Genomic DNA, 16,694 nt, shown 5'->3' on the forward strand with positions numbered 1-16,694 from the left:
GTTGAAGAGATAATTAGCTTTTAGATTGGATACAGGCATATCATTAACCGACTTCAAAAAAAAGGAGGAGGTTCTCAATTCGGCAGGTATATATTTTTTTTTTCAAAACAATGTTTCAAGGAATTTTACAAAAAGTCCATGCTACCAATATTATAAAGGCGAAAGTCCTCAATGGACTCCTAAACCACTTAACCGATTATAATAAAATTCGCACACCATCTGCAGTTCGATCCAACTTGAGAGATAGGATAGGTTTTATCCCGGAAATCCCTCGGGAACGGGAACTATGCGGGTTTTTCTTTGAAAACGCGGGCGAAGCCGCGGGCGGAAAGCTAGTCATTAATAATTATAAAAACTTTTTGAAATTAAGCATTTTTCATCAACACACTTTTTGAAACTTGCAACATTAAAGTTAGATACTTAAACTGGCAACCGGGGCTATCTACATCATTAATGGATCACTTCTTCTGTAGTCACCGAGTAGATTCTAATTTCCTGAAACAAAATTAAGATATTTTATTAATTTATGTCTACAATATACATTAACCTGGGATAAGATAATCTATACTAATATTATAAAGCTGAAGAGTTTGTTTGTTTGTTTGTATGTAAGTTTGTTTGTTTGTTTGAACGCGCCAATCTCAGGAACTAATGGTCCGATTTGAAAAATTATTTCGGTGTTAGATAGCCCATTCATCGAGGAAGGCTATAGGCTATATATCACCACGCTACGACCAACAGGAGAGGAGTCACGGGGGTGAAACCGCGGGGAGAAGCTAGTTAATTATATAATCTTTGACACTCAAGCTTTCGCATTTATCCATACTATACTAATATTATAAAGCTGAAGAGTTTGTTTGTTTGAACGTGCTAATCTCAGGAACTACCTGGTCAGATTTGAAAAATTATTTCAGTCATAGATAGCCCATTTATCGAGGAAGGCTATATAGATACAGAGTATATAGGCTATATTATTTCATTACGTTAAGACCAACAAGTGCGGAGCAATGCGGGTAAAACCGCGGGACACAGCTAGTAATATTATTATAGTTGGATTAAGTATAGGCACAGACTAATAATAATATACTACGTGTATAGGCTATGTGTTTTGAGTAATTACATTTTAACGTCACTAAAACACAGCATATTAATTAAAATACATGTATGTTTCTCTTTATCAGTACAGGAAACATACTATAGTTTTAGATAACGATCTTGACATAATTTTACGATTTCCAAACACGCATTCAAAACGAAATCTATACATATAATAAATCTGTAGAAGGGTCAATTCTGTACATTGAAAATATTGAAAAAATAAATAGCAGGGGGTGTTACTGGATCGATACCAAACCCAAATATGTGATTAAAAAAATTTTTGTCTGTCTGTCTGTCTGTCTGTCTGTCTGTATGTGAAGGCATCACGTGAAAACTAGCGGTTCGATTTCGATGAAACTTGGTATAATTATACCTTATTATCCTGGGCGTAAAATAGGATACTTTTTATCCTGAAAAAATACGTAGAAAAAAAATAATCTTAATTTTTCAGTTTTATCCATAGACGTTGTTCCGTAGAACCGTGAACACACGTTGCATATTATTATAGGCCTAGCCGTATTTGGGAATTGGGTCCAATAGATATTTATAAGATGTTATTGACAGAGATACTCAAAATGGAGAAATAACCATCCACGCGAAGACCGACATCCGCGCGGACGGAGTCGCGGGCGGAAGCTAGTATCAAATAAATGTGAAAATATTATAAATTATATTATCTTTATTGCCAATATCCGATTTGGTTATTTAGTGTTTTATGGTGTGCGATAAAATACACTATTTTCGTGGTTTATCTTTGCCAGATAATGGACGTTGTTTCCTCTAACTTTTACAGATTGGAATTTTGCTTTATATAATTCACTAGCTGCGCTTCGCGGTTTCACCCGCATTGCTCCGCTCCTGTTGGTCTAAGCGTGATGATATATAGCCTATAACTTTCCTCGATAAATGGGCTATCTAACACCGAAAGAATTTTTCAAATCGGACCAGTAGTTCCCGAGATTAGTGCGTTCAAACAAACAAACAAACTCTTCAGATTTATAATATTAGTATAGATTTAAAAAATATTAAAGTAATGCCAGCAACTCTCGTACCTGCCGCAGCTGCAGGGGCAATATAATCTCGGTTGGACGGTCGGAGCAATTTCATTTGTTCACTAAATTGCCCCTGCTTGCCTATACACATCACAATTAAAGAGCCAATTAGGTCCAAACTCCAATTCTAATATTGCCCCTGCTGCAGCCTACAGGTACGTGAGTAGCCGGTCTTAATATTATTCTACATTTCTATGTATCTCACTCCATATGAGGGTACCATCATGAGGAAGGTACCCGGTCCTTTGGAAGGCTTACGTGGGGACACGGATCCAACACGCAGAGCTGGTCCTTTAGAGAACTTTGTGTGTTTGTGTAGTGTTTTGGGACACCTGTACCTACATATAGTGCTGTTATTATTGTGTCATTAAGGAAGGTGGAGCCCAGAATACAGGCTATCCTAGTTTGGGGTCCAAATGTGACATGTTTGTATGTAATCCTTTTGGTTTTTCGGGTTGTCTGGCAGAAATCGCTTACAGCGATAAGACCGCCCTCTGTACATATTATAACTTGTATGATTCTTTTTTGTTATCTTGTATTTTTGTGTGCAATAAAGAATTTTTCATTCATTCAAACCCACAAATTGTTGAATGATTTTTTTAAAGGTTTATTACATACGAGCTTTCCGCCCGCAGCTTCGCCCCCTTTGTCTAAAACCTAATAAATTATATACTAAACCTTCCTATTGAATTCACTCTATTTAAAAAACCGCATCAAAATTTGTTGCGTAGTTTTACAGATTTAAGAATACATAGGGACAGAGAAAGCGACTTTGTTTTATACTATGTAGTGATACACGAATTTGAATGATATATTTGCATCTATACTAATATTATAAAGCTGAAGAGTTTTTTTGTTTGTTTAGATGCGCTAAACTCAGGAAGTAGGGGTCCGATTTGAAAAAATCTTACAGTTTTAGATAGCTCATTTATCGAGGAAGGCTATAATTAGGCTGTAAGTATAATATCGTCACGCTAACATACCAATGCAATAGGAGCAAAGTAAAACCGCGGTGTACATTTGTGTTATGTATTTTCAAAAGTATGGATGCTATTTATAATCAGAACAGCTGGACTGATTTTGATGATATTTATCAGATATATCCGGTATAACGTACAGACTGAGCGTAAATAAGTCGATATTTATAATCTTCCAAGAATATGATTTATGATAAAAAAAAGATTCATAAAAAAATTGATAAGATTATGGAAGTATGTAAGTACATTCTTGTATGATCTTTATCTGATTGAAACCGACTTCAAAAACGAGAAGTACTAAAATCAATTTGACGGAATATATTTTATTGTAACGAAAATTAAAATGAAATAATGTTTTCAAAAAAAAAATATCTGAATAGGTGCAATGATAATAATATGATCGAAATCGGATCGGATATGCGTCGAAAAAAATTGTTTCTATGAAAATTTGATATCTTTTTTACTTGGTCCTTGGTTTTAGCTTTTGTTATTACTTTAAGAATAAAAAAGAGCGTGTGTGCTGAGCACACGTTTCAGAAGTGAAACTTCTTTGGCAAGATCCAAAGATACCAAAATCGTCGGCCTACTCCATGACGTGACGGTATTGTCATGACGCGACCTTGAAATTTTATTCTCAATGCGCCTAATGAAGTATAACTGCAAAATCTAAAAATCTAATCTTCCTCTCAACTTTGAGATTAAGAAGTATGCATTAAAATAACGGAAGTTCACCTACCATTAGTAAATCAATTAAAATCATCAATTTATTATTTCCGTAATATAATGGCGTAACCGATACATCGAGTGATCACGAGCACTCAAGGCGATCGATGAACCTTCATTTTTCCTCTTTTTATAAAAATACGTGACCTTACGTCGCGACAGACGAGCGGCGGTTCGAACGCGGCGTTTATTTACGATAGTTTATCTTACTTACTTACTCCTGTGCCGCTGAAACCCCGAAGTGGGTCTTGGCCTCCGAGACGAGAACTATAGTTTATCTATTATGTTTAAGTACATATAATTAAAATAATTAAGTTTCATTTGATTTAGAAGAGCAGAAGGGTATTGTAACTTTCTGGTGCAGATCTTTTAAGATATGTGTGAAGTACATACACTACCTGAAGTCAGATTTTGAATTCAGTCTCACGCTTTCGCGTGATATCACATATTTTTGCTATACATGTTATAATGTCCTATAAAGGTCCTTTATTACATATTTTGTTTTTCAAATTAAATTGAAATTTAGTGGAAATTTAAGTTAGACAGAGCATATTATCCTGAAGTAGTGGAACTAGTTAACTATAATAAATTGCAGGAAAACTAACTACTGATACAGTAAATGTATATGTGGGATAAACTAAAAAGTATTATTTTTTAAAGTTTAGCTACTACGATAGTTTAGTGCCGTATCGTACAGATTATACAAACGAGCCGTTAAAAACGCTGCACGTCTGGCATGGCCATAAATATTAGATTGATAGCAGAGACCAGCAGAGACAATAAGCATAATATATGTCAAGGCTGTTTGCATATTGGCTATCGCACACATCTAATTGATGCGTTTTTCATGTCATGTCAAAATAAACAAAAAAAAAAACACTACAGAATAAAGACGTAGTTTTTGGTTTTGAAACAGGTAGGTAGGTAATTGCAAAATAGTAGATAATGTTAAGATTAAAAATAAAAGAAAGAGATCTAGGTAAAGATAAATTTTGTAATAAAAATAATAACGTTGTTATGGTGAGGTTTAGAAGACATAAAATTAGTTAACATTTGAGTTCATGTAATAATTTCAAAACCCATATTTCCGCCTGCGACTTTGCTCGCTTGCAAAAATTCACACACGCTCTATTTTAACTTTTTAATTTTATTTTTTCTTATGTTGCAAAAAATAGTCTTTATTCCTCCAAGGTAATTTTAATCATAGATAAAAAGAAACTAAACGCGTATTTTCATTTTCTATTTCAATTTTCCCTTTTGCTTTACGACAGACTTACAAACAAACCGACAAATTATACTTCATGTGGCGTGGTGAGAAAAGGTAATACTTATTTCAAGGTCGCGTCATCGAGAAAGGCGACGATTTTGGTATCTTTGAATTTTGCCTAAGTAGTTTCACTTCTAACACATGTGCTCCGCACACAAAATACAACTAGTCTAACATCCGACAGCACCCTCACTTCCTTCGTATATTTTTTCTGTACATTAACACATTGCAGCGCCACATGTGTTTCTGAGAAATAATGGTGCATGAACAAACACACGAAGTTACTTGTAGCTTCTGTCCGAAACTAATTTAAACGATTTTTTGTTTGTACATTATATTTCGACCAATTATTTAACTGGATGACCCCGCAAAGGTTTTTCTAGAATCTAGTGAGTTATAGTGAGTTAACAAGTACAACAACTTTTTATAATCATTGTTATTTTATGATACAATATTTTTCGAACCGTTTCTAGTGAAATTCTGTATGGGTGTCTAACATAATGATTACATTTTGAATTACTTTATCAGTAAGAAATTTGTATTTTAATTATAGTCTAAGATCCGGCTGCAGGATTAGTGCGCTCATCGGTTTTTTGCTGAAAACCGAATTTTTATGTATATTTATAATTAGGAGAATATATATCGACTAGGTTGCCAGTCAAAATTTGGCCGCAAGCATGTTTAATTAAAATTTTTCTAATCGATTTTTGGGAAAAAAATTCGTTCACTTGTTTTTTTGAATAAAATGTAGTCTACATCACGGCAAATGATATAAAGATTCAAAAAAATCACGGTTGCCGCTTTTCACCTGGCCGCAACATCTTGGCAGCCTGGTGTAGACAGGTATGATTTCGATTCATTTTTACGTTCATAACGTACATTTATGAATCATATATCAAATTAAAGCTAATTTTTTTCTATTTATTATCATATATGGTTGCCTAATTAAATCCGGCCGCAAATAAGGGTTGCCGGCTGTTAAAAATTATATATATTTACGCCTATTAGTACACCGACGCATTCTTTTTATGTATATTTATAATTAGGAGAATATATATCGACTAGGTTGCCAGTCAAAATTTGGCCGCAAGCATGTTTAATTAAAATTTTTCTAATCGATTTTTGGGAAAAAAATTCGTTCACTTGTTTTTTGAATAAAATGTAGTCTACATCACGGCAAATGATATAAAGATTCTAAAAAATCACGGTTGCCGCTTTTCACCTGGCCGCAACATCTTGGCAGCCTGGTGCAAACAGGTATAATTTCGATTCATTTTTACGTTCATAACGTACATTTATGAATCATATATCAAATTAAAGCTAATTTTTTTCTATTTATTATCATATATGGTTGCCTAATTAAATCCGGCCGCAAATAAGGGTTGCCGGCTGTTAAAGATGTTGAATATTTAAGGTTGAGTGAAAGAAAATATGTCGTCCTTTTCAAAATGACAAATTTAAAAAGTAATATTGATTTAATATAATTAACAGCCGATCCTCTCTTTTTCTCGTTATTTCGCTGCCGCACGCGAATGCGTCGGTGTACTAATAGGCGTAAATATTTATAATTTTTAACAGCCGGCAACCCTTATTTGCGGCCGGATTTAATTAGGCAACCATATATGATAATAAATAGAAAAAAATTAGCTTTAATTTGATATATGATTCATAAATGTACGTTATGAACGTAAAAATGAATCGAAATCATACCTGTTTGCACCAGGCTGCCAAGATGTTGCGGCCAGGTGAAAAGCGGCAACCGTGATTTTTTTGAATCTTTATATCATTTGCCGTGATGTAGACTACATTTTATTCAAAAAACAAGTGAACGAATTTTTTTCCCAAAAATCGATTAGAAAAATTTTAATTAAACATGCTTGCGGCCAAATTTTGACTGGCAACCTAGTCGATATATATTCTTCTAATTATAAATATACATAAAAATTCGGTTTTCAGCAAAAAACCGATGAACGCACTAATCCTGCAGCCGGATCTCGTACTATTACCTAATTTCCGAATAATTAGTGATTACTGAATACAATTTATTGTTAATTATAACGCGTTTTCCCTAGTTTAAATATTAATTGTAATTTGAAACTAAAAAGGAAAACATGATAATTGATAATAAAACTAGAATTACCTAACAAATTTGTTAATTGCCCAAAATTGAAAACATGGTATGTACCTACTTAATGCTTCAGGCTTCTGCATGAATTTCCGTATGTTTAAGGCTTGAATCGGGTAGAGTTCCCTTTTAATACCGAAAATTAACTCTAGTTATAACCGTTTTTCTTCTTAGATACTTAATGTACATATCTAAAAAAAAATGTATATTAAAGTTTCGAATATGATAAAGGGCATGGTTGTTTTAATAAGTTTATTTTACAATCAGGTTTTTTGGAAAAAAATAATGAACTGAGGTCGATTTTTGGACTTTAAACCAAAACGCTAAGTCAATATAACATCAATTATTGTAGTGTTTTAATCAAATTGAAACACAGGGCATGGTTGTTTTAAATTTTGATTCCATATCCAAATATCTTTTTAATAATTTTTATACGTACTTTTACTACGGTAAATTCCGCGGTCGTCTCCCGATCCCGCCTTGTAAATCGTCGTCAAGGTCGCTAGCCCCTATTAAAGCCTTAAATTAGAAATTACAATGCATGTTGGTATAATGTTTTTACTACACACATCGTTGTTTCCGTATCACAAATACCTAGGTAATGCGAATCTCTCGAATCATCGAATGTATGTTTCATCGCGATACGTGCTGTGCAACGAAAGTCTTAAAAATTAAAAAATATAAGTAATTTTAAAACTCAAAAGTATAGAGCTTTCGGCCCGCGGCTTGGCCCGCATTTTAAAAGAAAAACCCGCTTAGTTCCCGTTGCCGTGGGATTTCCGGGATAAAACCCATCCTATGTGTTAATCCAAGTTACCCTCTATATGTGTGCTAAATTTCATGTAATCGGTTCAGTAGTATTTGTGTGAAAGAGTAACAAACACACACACACACATCCTCACAAACTTTCGCATTTATATAATATTAGTACTTAGGAAGTAATCTAAAACTCACAATTTTTTAACAAATAAAAAAAACCGCCTTCAAATTGTAGGAACTAAATCTTTAGGCACTAGCTTTCAAAAAAAAAAGTATTCGCTACAGAAGACTTTTTCTTTGACGGTTGCAAATGTAATTTTTCACCTGTTTCGCCCACTTCATCCCGTGATAAATAAATGCACACTTACACGAAACATGAAAGTAAAATCATGAAATAAGAAATAACTGTTACATTATGTAACGTTAATAACTGTGAAACTCTGACAAAAACATAAATATTTACTGACTATTCACTTGCGTTTTCATCACATTGTTAATGCCATAAATTACGTAATAAACTACCTATGTAACTAGGTACGCGAAGATGTTGGCAGTTTTTAAAATTAAATGAAAAAATAAAAAAAAAATGTTTCAAAACGCGCATTCAATTTTTAATCCCTTATTTTTCACACGTTCACAAACATTACTGATATATTTTAAAGTAAATAGTAATAGTGAATTAAAAAAAGTGATATATTGTTAAGTGTAAGTAGTTAAAATTAATATTTTTTTCCGAAATTTCTTACCGCTTTTTTATATTCTAACTTGAAAATTCTGTTCCCAATACTGCCTATTTCGATTCCTTTATATTTTTTTCTTTTATTAATTATTCACTACGAAACAAAAAATTAAACCCAAAAAAGTTAATATACATTTTTTCACAGGTTTTAGCGCCAAAACTTCGCCACTTTTTAGGGTTCCGTAGCCAAAATGGCAAAAACGGAACCCTTATAGTTTCGTCATGTCCGTCTGTCCGTCTGTCCGTCTGTCCGTCTGTCACAGCCGATTTACTCGGAAACTATAAGTACTACAGTGATGAAATTTGATGGGAATATGTGTTGTATGAACCGCTACAAAAATATGACACTAAATAGTAAAAAAAAGAATTGGGGGTGGGGCCCCCCATACATGTAACTGAGGGATGAAATTTTTTTTTTCGATGTACATACCCGTGTGGGGTATCAATGGAAAGGTCTTTTAAAATGATATAAAGTTTTCTAAAAAACATTTTTCTTAAAGTGAACGGTTTTTGAGATATCAGCTCTCAAAGTCGTAAAAAGTATGTCCCCCCCCCCTCTATTTTTATAACTACGGGGTATAAAATTCTAAAAAAAATAGAGGTGATGCATGCTAATTAACTCTTTCAACGATTTTTGGTTTGATCAAAGTATCTCTTATAGTTTTTGAGATAGGTTGATTTAACTGTAATTTTGGTTAAGTTATTGTGCTTACACTGAAAACGATGGCTGAACCTTATAAGATAGATCAAAAAATATACTACAGTATTGTACACCTTTAAAAATCCGCGATGATATAAAATCTTTATAATGTAGGTACTTTTTACGAGAAATATTAGCTTATTCAAGCAATACGCCATTAATCCTTATCCAGTAATGTACCTTAAATACATTGTGCATTTGAATTGTATAACCACTAGAGGTGAAACTCACCTGGATAATATATTTGGTAATTTTAATTGTGAAGCTGGTGTATATACTTCTTTATTCAGTTATCACAAGCCGATTTGGGCACGCCTATAGCACGGAATATTTATAAATACATATATAAAATTAATATTCATACATAAAAGTACAAGGCAAAATATCGGGAGAGTTTAGGCTCCATTCACCAGGTGTATAAATTGACATAATAAGTTTATTATATTTGCTGCTACGGAACCCTTTGTGCGCGAGCCCGACTCGCACTTGGCCGGTTTTTTTTTTTTTCACTATGATCAAACCGCGGGCGAGAGAAATACATAGACATAGATAAAACATAACCCTAAATTTGCCGCAGTCGAGTAATAAAAATAGTATGTACAATGAAAGTATAATACGTAAGCAAAGACAACAACGTAGGTATAATATCAGTTTATCAGTTTCATATTTACTGGGAAATCCATATTTCCTTGTTGCAATGAATTTAAAATAGAAATACCCATTGTGATATTTACAGTATTGTAGATCAGTTCTTATATAAAAAATGGTAGATAATTTTTTTAATAATTAAAATTTAGGTAGGTTAGGTAATTTAAGAGCTCCTAAAAGAAAATGTCATATAAACTAACCTTCTTTTTTCTTGATATGAACAAAAAAAATCTAGTTTAAAAAAAATCCACAAAAAGTAGATAAGTTTTTTTTATTGAATTTAAATTAAGAAATTTAGATGGCTGGCGGACCGCTTGACGAGTAACATTCGTGCATGTTGCTATCTCTGTCTATCTAACTAGCATAGCATAGACAAGGACGCTAATAACACGCAATGTAAAATAAAACATTCTTAGTATTAAGAACTAGCTGTGCACCGCGGTTTCATCCGCATTGCTCTGCTCCTATTGGTCTTAGGGTGATGATATATAGCCTTCCTCGATAAATGGGCTATCTAACACAGAAAAAATTTTTCAAATCGGACCAGTAGTTCCTGAGATTAGCGCGTTCAAACAAACAAACTCTTCAGCTTTATAATATTAATATAGATATGATGACTACATCTTGCCAGTAAACGCAGTTACGTGTACCTATTGAATTTTTATATAAATATTTACATTTCATTATATAGATATCCTGTAATCATTATGTATTACTCACAAATAAATATCTGATGCATCATGTTTTATTAAGATATTTCCTTTCGTTTTATTTTATAAACTAGCTGCGCCCCGCGGTTTACCCGCCTTGCTCCGCTCCTGTTGGTCTTAGCGTGATGATATATAGCCTATACTCTATAGTCTTCCTCGATAATAAGGCTATCTAACACCAAAATAATTTTACAAAATGGACCAGTTGTTCCTGAGATTAGCATTTTATAATATGATATATTGTAATTAGTATAGTAATATTTAATTAACTGTCCCGACAAATATTGTTTTGCCATATCACTTAGGGATATTTTTTTTTACAAACCATTCCTAGCGACTTTACAAAAAAAAAATCATGAATATTTATTTAACCATTTCAGAGGAGATTGCTTACAAGCTTATAAAAACTTGCTTGTACAAAGCCTTTGAAATATCTATAATAAACCATGAAATTTGTAAAATATATAAAAACAAAACAAATTGCATACAATATTCTTCATAAATATTAATTTACAATGGCCTCCGATAACAATAATTCCATTTATTGCTATTAAATTCAAAATCTTATCATAGTTATTTAAATTTACTGTGAAATTGCAATAAATACTCTTTAATAATTATAAAATATGCATATTATTCTTTACTTCACCTGTTTATTACATGGAAACAGGTTTTAATAAAATGGTGAACCTATTTTTATCTTACATCTAGTTAAGTAGACTATAAGAATGTAGTTAAAACTTGAGTAAAAAATAAGATAAAAGTTGAGGACTTGTATCTTTGTGAATACAGGTTTAATCCCTACTTATATTATAAATGCAAAAGTAACTCTGTCTGTCTGTCTGTTATGCTTTCCCGCTTAAACCTCTCAACCAATTTTGATGAAATTTGGCACAATCTTTAAAACATAGGCTACCTTTTATTGCGAAATATGCACCACAGGCGAAGCCGGGGCAGACCGCTAGTAAGATAATATTTTAACACAAGTATGGCTTTAATTTTTTTTGTTTGTTTGTTAACTAAAATCCTATGAAGAGAGTTTATTCTATTTTACTATTTAACTAATATCATACACTAGCTTTGCCCCGCGGTTTCACCCGCATTGCTCCGCTCCTGTTGGTCTTAGCGTGATGTTAAATAGCCTTCCTCGATAAATTGGCTATCTAACACCGAAAGAATTTTTCAAATCGGACCAGCAGTTCCCGAGATAAGCGCGTTCAAACAAACAAACTCTTCAGCTTTATAATATTAGTATAGATTATGTTTGTTAAATTATTGTGTATGTATTATCATTATGTAATAATATGTATGTACATCTATCTATACATATAATAAATCTGTAGAAGGGTCAATTCTGTACATTGAACATATTGAAAAAATAACTAGCAGGGGGTGTTACTGGATCGATACCAAACCCAAATATGTGATTAAAAAAATTTTTGTCTGTCTGTCTGTCTGTCTGTCTGTATGTGAAGACATCACGTGAAAACTACCGGTTCGATTTCGATGAAACTTGGTATAATTATACCTTATTATCCTGGGCGTAAAATAGGATACTTTTTATCCTGGAAAAATACGTAGAAAAAAAATAAATCTCAATTTTTCAGTTATCCATAGACGTTGTTCTGTAGTAGGTACCGCGAACACACGTTGCGTATTATTATAGACCTAGCCGTATTTGGGTCCAATAGATATTTATAAGATGTCATTGTCCGAGTTACTCAAAATGGAGAAATAAACCATCCACGCAAAGACCGACATCCGCGCGGACGGAGTCGCGGGCGGAAGCTAGTACAAAATAATCTTCTACAACCATCATTCATGATTTAAATTAAATTCTTTTTGCCATCCTTGACTTTGTATTGATTCAATTTATTTCTATAAAAAAACAACTTATTATTTTTTTGTACATGAAATAAAGAAAATATACTCACACTTAAGGCAAAGTCTGGCTCCCCTGTGCACGAATACTGCCTGTTCTCGACAATTTCTTGCCAATCGTCTGCACATGGAATCCAATGTTCAACAAGGCTTCATGATCCAGAATCTTACGTCCATCAAATATATACGCTGGCTTCATCATTGCGTTGTAGATCCTTCTGAAGTCAAGTTCTTTAAACTCGTCCCATTCAGTACATAGTACTAACGCGTGCGCCCCCGTCACTGCTGAATACGCAGAGTCGTGGATTTCAATGTTTTTACGGACTAGTTCTGGCTCATTTGTCACTTGGGGGTGCGTTAGTTCGTAAAATATCTGGTCCATTTCAACTTTAGGGTCATAGATGTGCAGTTTCGCTCCCTCATCTAGGAGCGTACTTGATACGTAAATAGCTGGCGACTCCCTAGTGTCTCCCGTGTTTTTCTTGAAGGAGAAACCAAGGATGGCTATTTTCTTATCTGATACAGTGTTAAAAAGTGATTCTATAACTTTTCTGGTGAAGCGGGTTTTCTGGTAGTCATTTAAGTTGACAACTTGCTGCCAATATGCTGCTACTTCTGGTAGGTTCAAACATTCGGATAAATAGATCAGGTTAAGAATGTCTTTTTGGAAACAACTGCCCCCAAAACCAATGGACGCTTCTAAGAATTTTGGACCTATTCTTGAGTCACGGCCGACTGCTCTAGCTACCTCAGATACATCTGCCCCCGTGGCTTCACACACAGCAGAGAGAGAATTGATACTTGAAATTCTTTGAGCCAAAAATGCATTTGCCGCCAGCTTAGATAGCTCTGAACTCCATGTGTTTGTTGTTAAGATGTTTTTAGCTGGAATCCAGTGTTCGTATACCCAGCACAATTCCTGCACTGCTTTCTGACCCTCAGGGGTATCCTCACCACCAATCAAAACACGTTCCGCTTCCACCAGATCAACTATAGCCGTTCCTTCAGCCAAAAATTCAGGGTTCGACAGAATTTGATACTCAACACCGGGTTTAGTGTTAGCGCGAAGGATTTTCATAATAATTTCCGCAGCTTTTACGGGCACGGTGCTCTTTTCGACTACGATTTTATTGCTTGTTGCCAAATCGGCGATCATTCGCGCAGCTCCTTCTATGTACTTCAAATCGGCAGCCCTGCCTTTTCCGTTGCCTATTGTTTTAGTCGGCGTGTTCACAGAAATAAATATTAAGTCAGCTTCTCGAATACCTTTAGCAATGTCCGTGGAGAAGAATAGATTTTTGCCCCTACATTGCTTCACGACTTCATCCAAACCCGGTTCGTAAATTGGCAATTTATCTGAATTCCATTGATTTATTCTCTCCACGCTCTTGTCACATACAGTTACAGTGATGTTGGGACATTTCAACGCGATCACACTACACGTAGGACCTCCAACGTAGCCAGCACCGAGACAGCATATTTTTTGGATCACCATTTTATCAACTATCAACTCGTAGCGATGAATTACAACTAATAGTAAACACGGCCGACGGGCGTAATTAAACTTAATGTACTGTTAAATTATTTGTTCGATCGCTCGCGGCAAATAACGGGCAGTGTCTGCTATAAGTTCATTTTAAATGCAATTGGGAAATAACACCTCACCCCACAACCGAGCCTTCACTGTGGAGTCAATGACATTACGCACGAAATCTGGTTGGCTAGTGATGCGACAGACGGTTCGTTTAATGTCGAGCAACCTCGATAAGAATCAATGAACCACATTTGATTGTATGTAACATGTCGAAGAAATGTTATCTTTTCAATTAAGCAATTTTCTTATCGTGTGAACACGGTAGATAAAATCTAATTTGATGTGGACATTAAACAATGCGTATTAAACATTCCCTCATAAATGTTTTGTAACAAAAATTTATAGTATTTACTCATTGCATTTCTAGAAATGGAAACATGTGGAAATAATGTGTTGTAAAAAAATTAAGCACACCTTTAAGTTTTATATATAAACAAATATGTAGTTTATTATAATACGTCATAGATTTAAAACAATAGATTAGAAAAAGTGAAACTGGTTGATGATTCATTTGCAGATCGTGATAGAACGTCATTGTATTTCAAGTTTTCAAACCATATGAGTCAGCAGTACCTGTTGTTGTAAAACCCATTTGATTACCTATTCATCTTACTTTTGTTCCTTTTTTCTTTCATAAATAGAATTTAAATTACACGAGAGAGTTACAGTATTTTACAATACAAAATACATTGATTGATTAAACTGATAACCAGTTCTGAAAATCCGCAACATGTTATAATTATGTTGAGATAATAATCTGCCGATAATATTATTATTTAATTGATAGCCTAAATTATTACGTATTTGTCGATATTTTTTTAATGCATCGATACGTCCCTATTCCCGTTATTTTTTCTATGCGTTTATAATTTATAATATGTCAAATTACAAATACCATTTGACAAGAACTTTATAATTGCCAACAATAAAATTTAATAAAACCACCATTAGGTGACCATTAGATTGTAGGGAAAAATCAGGAAAAATCTTAGATCAGGGAAAAATATACATATTATTATTATCTGTGATTATTATCAATTATAAAAAATGCTAGTTCCACATGTAAATGTTAAATAAACACTAAAAACCAAGGGTTTCATTAATTTTATATGTTTGTATGTGAATACGATATAGAAAACATATTATCTTGTATAATCATTGAGATAATAATACTACGTATGGAGGAGACACCACGAACAAAATCTGTGCGCCATTTTTTTGATCTAAGTTTTAAAAATTATTATCTAGTTAGGTACTTACCGATGAAAGTTATTCCTTTGCACTTTTCCGTATTATTTGTGCAATATCGTAACACACACAAAGGCTTATTTGATGCGTTTCACTTTAAAACAAATAAAAAATGAGCGTGCAGTTACGCCATATGGCGTATGTTGAGCGGAACATAAGTGATGTAGGCGGTTTCGTCTCCATATGTATATCTCAATGTGTGTAATGAAAATATTCGTCAAGTAGGTATTACTAATTAATATTCACCGTTAAATTAATAAATAAAATATATAACGTACACTTGTGATTGCGGAATAAGCAGACCAAGAAGCATACAATACATATTACATTGAGTTACTATGTACTAGAGAGGACATCGCTACTACACTATTTGTAACACGAGTTAGAGTCAATTGCCTCAAACAAATTTTCTTTTGTTACATTGATTGCTTTTAATTGATAAGTTTATTCATATTTTTTTAATAAGATAAACAATATTTATTTGTTACATTGAGTGGTTTTAATTTATAAGTAATAAGAGGCAGAATATCTTCAAAGTGCTCACTAGCCGCCCTGCGCCGCCGTGCTTGTCGCACAGATTTTGTTCATGGTGTCCTCTCTATACGTAGTAATAATATCTCAATGACATATTACCTAAATTTATACTTTGCGCGTTCAAGGTAGAATAGAATTCAGCTATAAAGAAATTTGAAAATTGCGTTTTTTTTGGCCATTTTGGCGCTACTGCATTTTAATTTAGCTTAGATTAATATCTCGACTGTTGTCTTTTTCCTACTACTTAAAACAAGGCAACAAATCTAGGTGCGGAATTTTTCAACACGCTTTTATTAGCTTCACCTGTATCATGTCTTTTTTTTTGTATCTAATCTTCTCTGTAAGTGGGAGTCGAGCATGCTTCGGCACGAATTGGGCCACGCTCGCACCGGGGAAGGTACCACACCCTCACAGAATATCGGCGCCATAGTGACAGTTTACTGTCGCGTTCCGTACGGTGAGTGAGGTCACATCCCTTCCCATCCCGTACCCATCCTCTCCTTCCCTATCTTCATTCCCTCCTATCCTCGCGCCTTCTACCTAACTCCTTCAAAATCCCTTTGAGGACAGCAACACATCCACTTCCCAGTGGAGTGGATGCTTATGGGCGGCGTGTATCGCTTAACACCAGGCGACGCG

General features: G+C 34.0%; 1 protein-coding gene across 1 annotated transcript; it reads right to left on the bottom strand.

Moving 5' to 3' along the window:
• Positions 1-262: 262 nt before the first annotated feature.
• On the bottom strand, positions 263-14,561 carry LOC123702472 (UDP-glucose 6-dehydrogenase). The gene is made up of 2 exons (XM_045650234.1): positions 12,733-14,561; positions 263-495 (listed from the first exon to the last, which is right to left on the bottom strand). The coding sequence occupies exon 1, from the start codon at positions 14,172-14,174 to the stop codon at positions 12,735-12,737; it is 1,440 nt and encodes a 479-aa protein (XP_045506190.1). The 5' UTR covers positions 14,175-14,561; the 3' UTR covers positions 263-495; positions 12,733-12,734.
• Between the last annotated feature and the right edge of the window lie 2,133 nt (positions 14,562-16,694).

The sequence above is a fragment of the Colias croceus genome, chromosome 23 (genome assembly GCF_905220415.1).
Source record: "Colias croceus chromosome 23, ilColCroc2.1".
Classification (NCBI taxonomy): domain Eukaryota; kingdom Metazoa; phylum Arthropoda; class Insecta; order Lepidoptera; family Pieridae; genus Colias; species Colias croceus.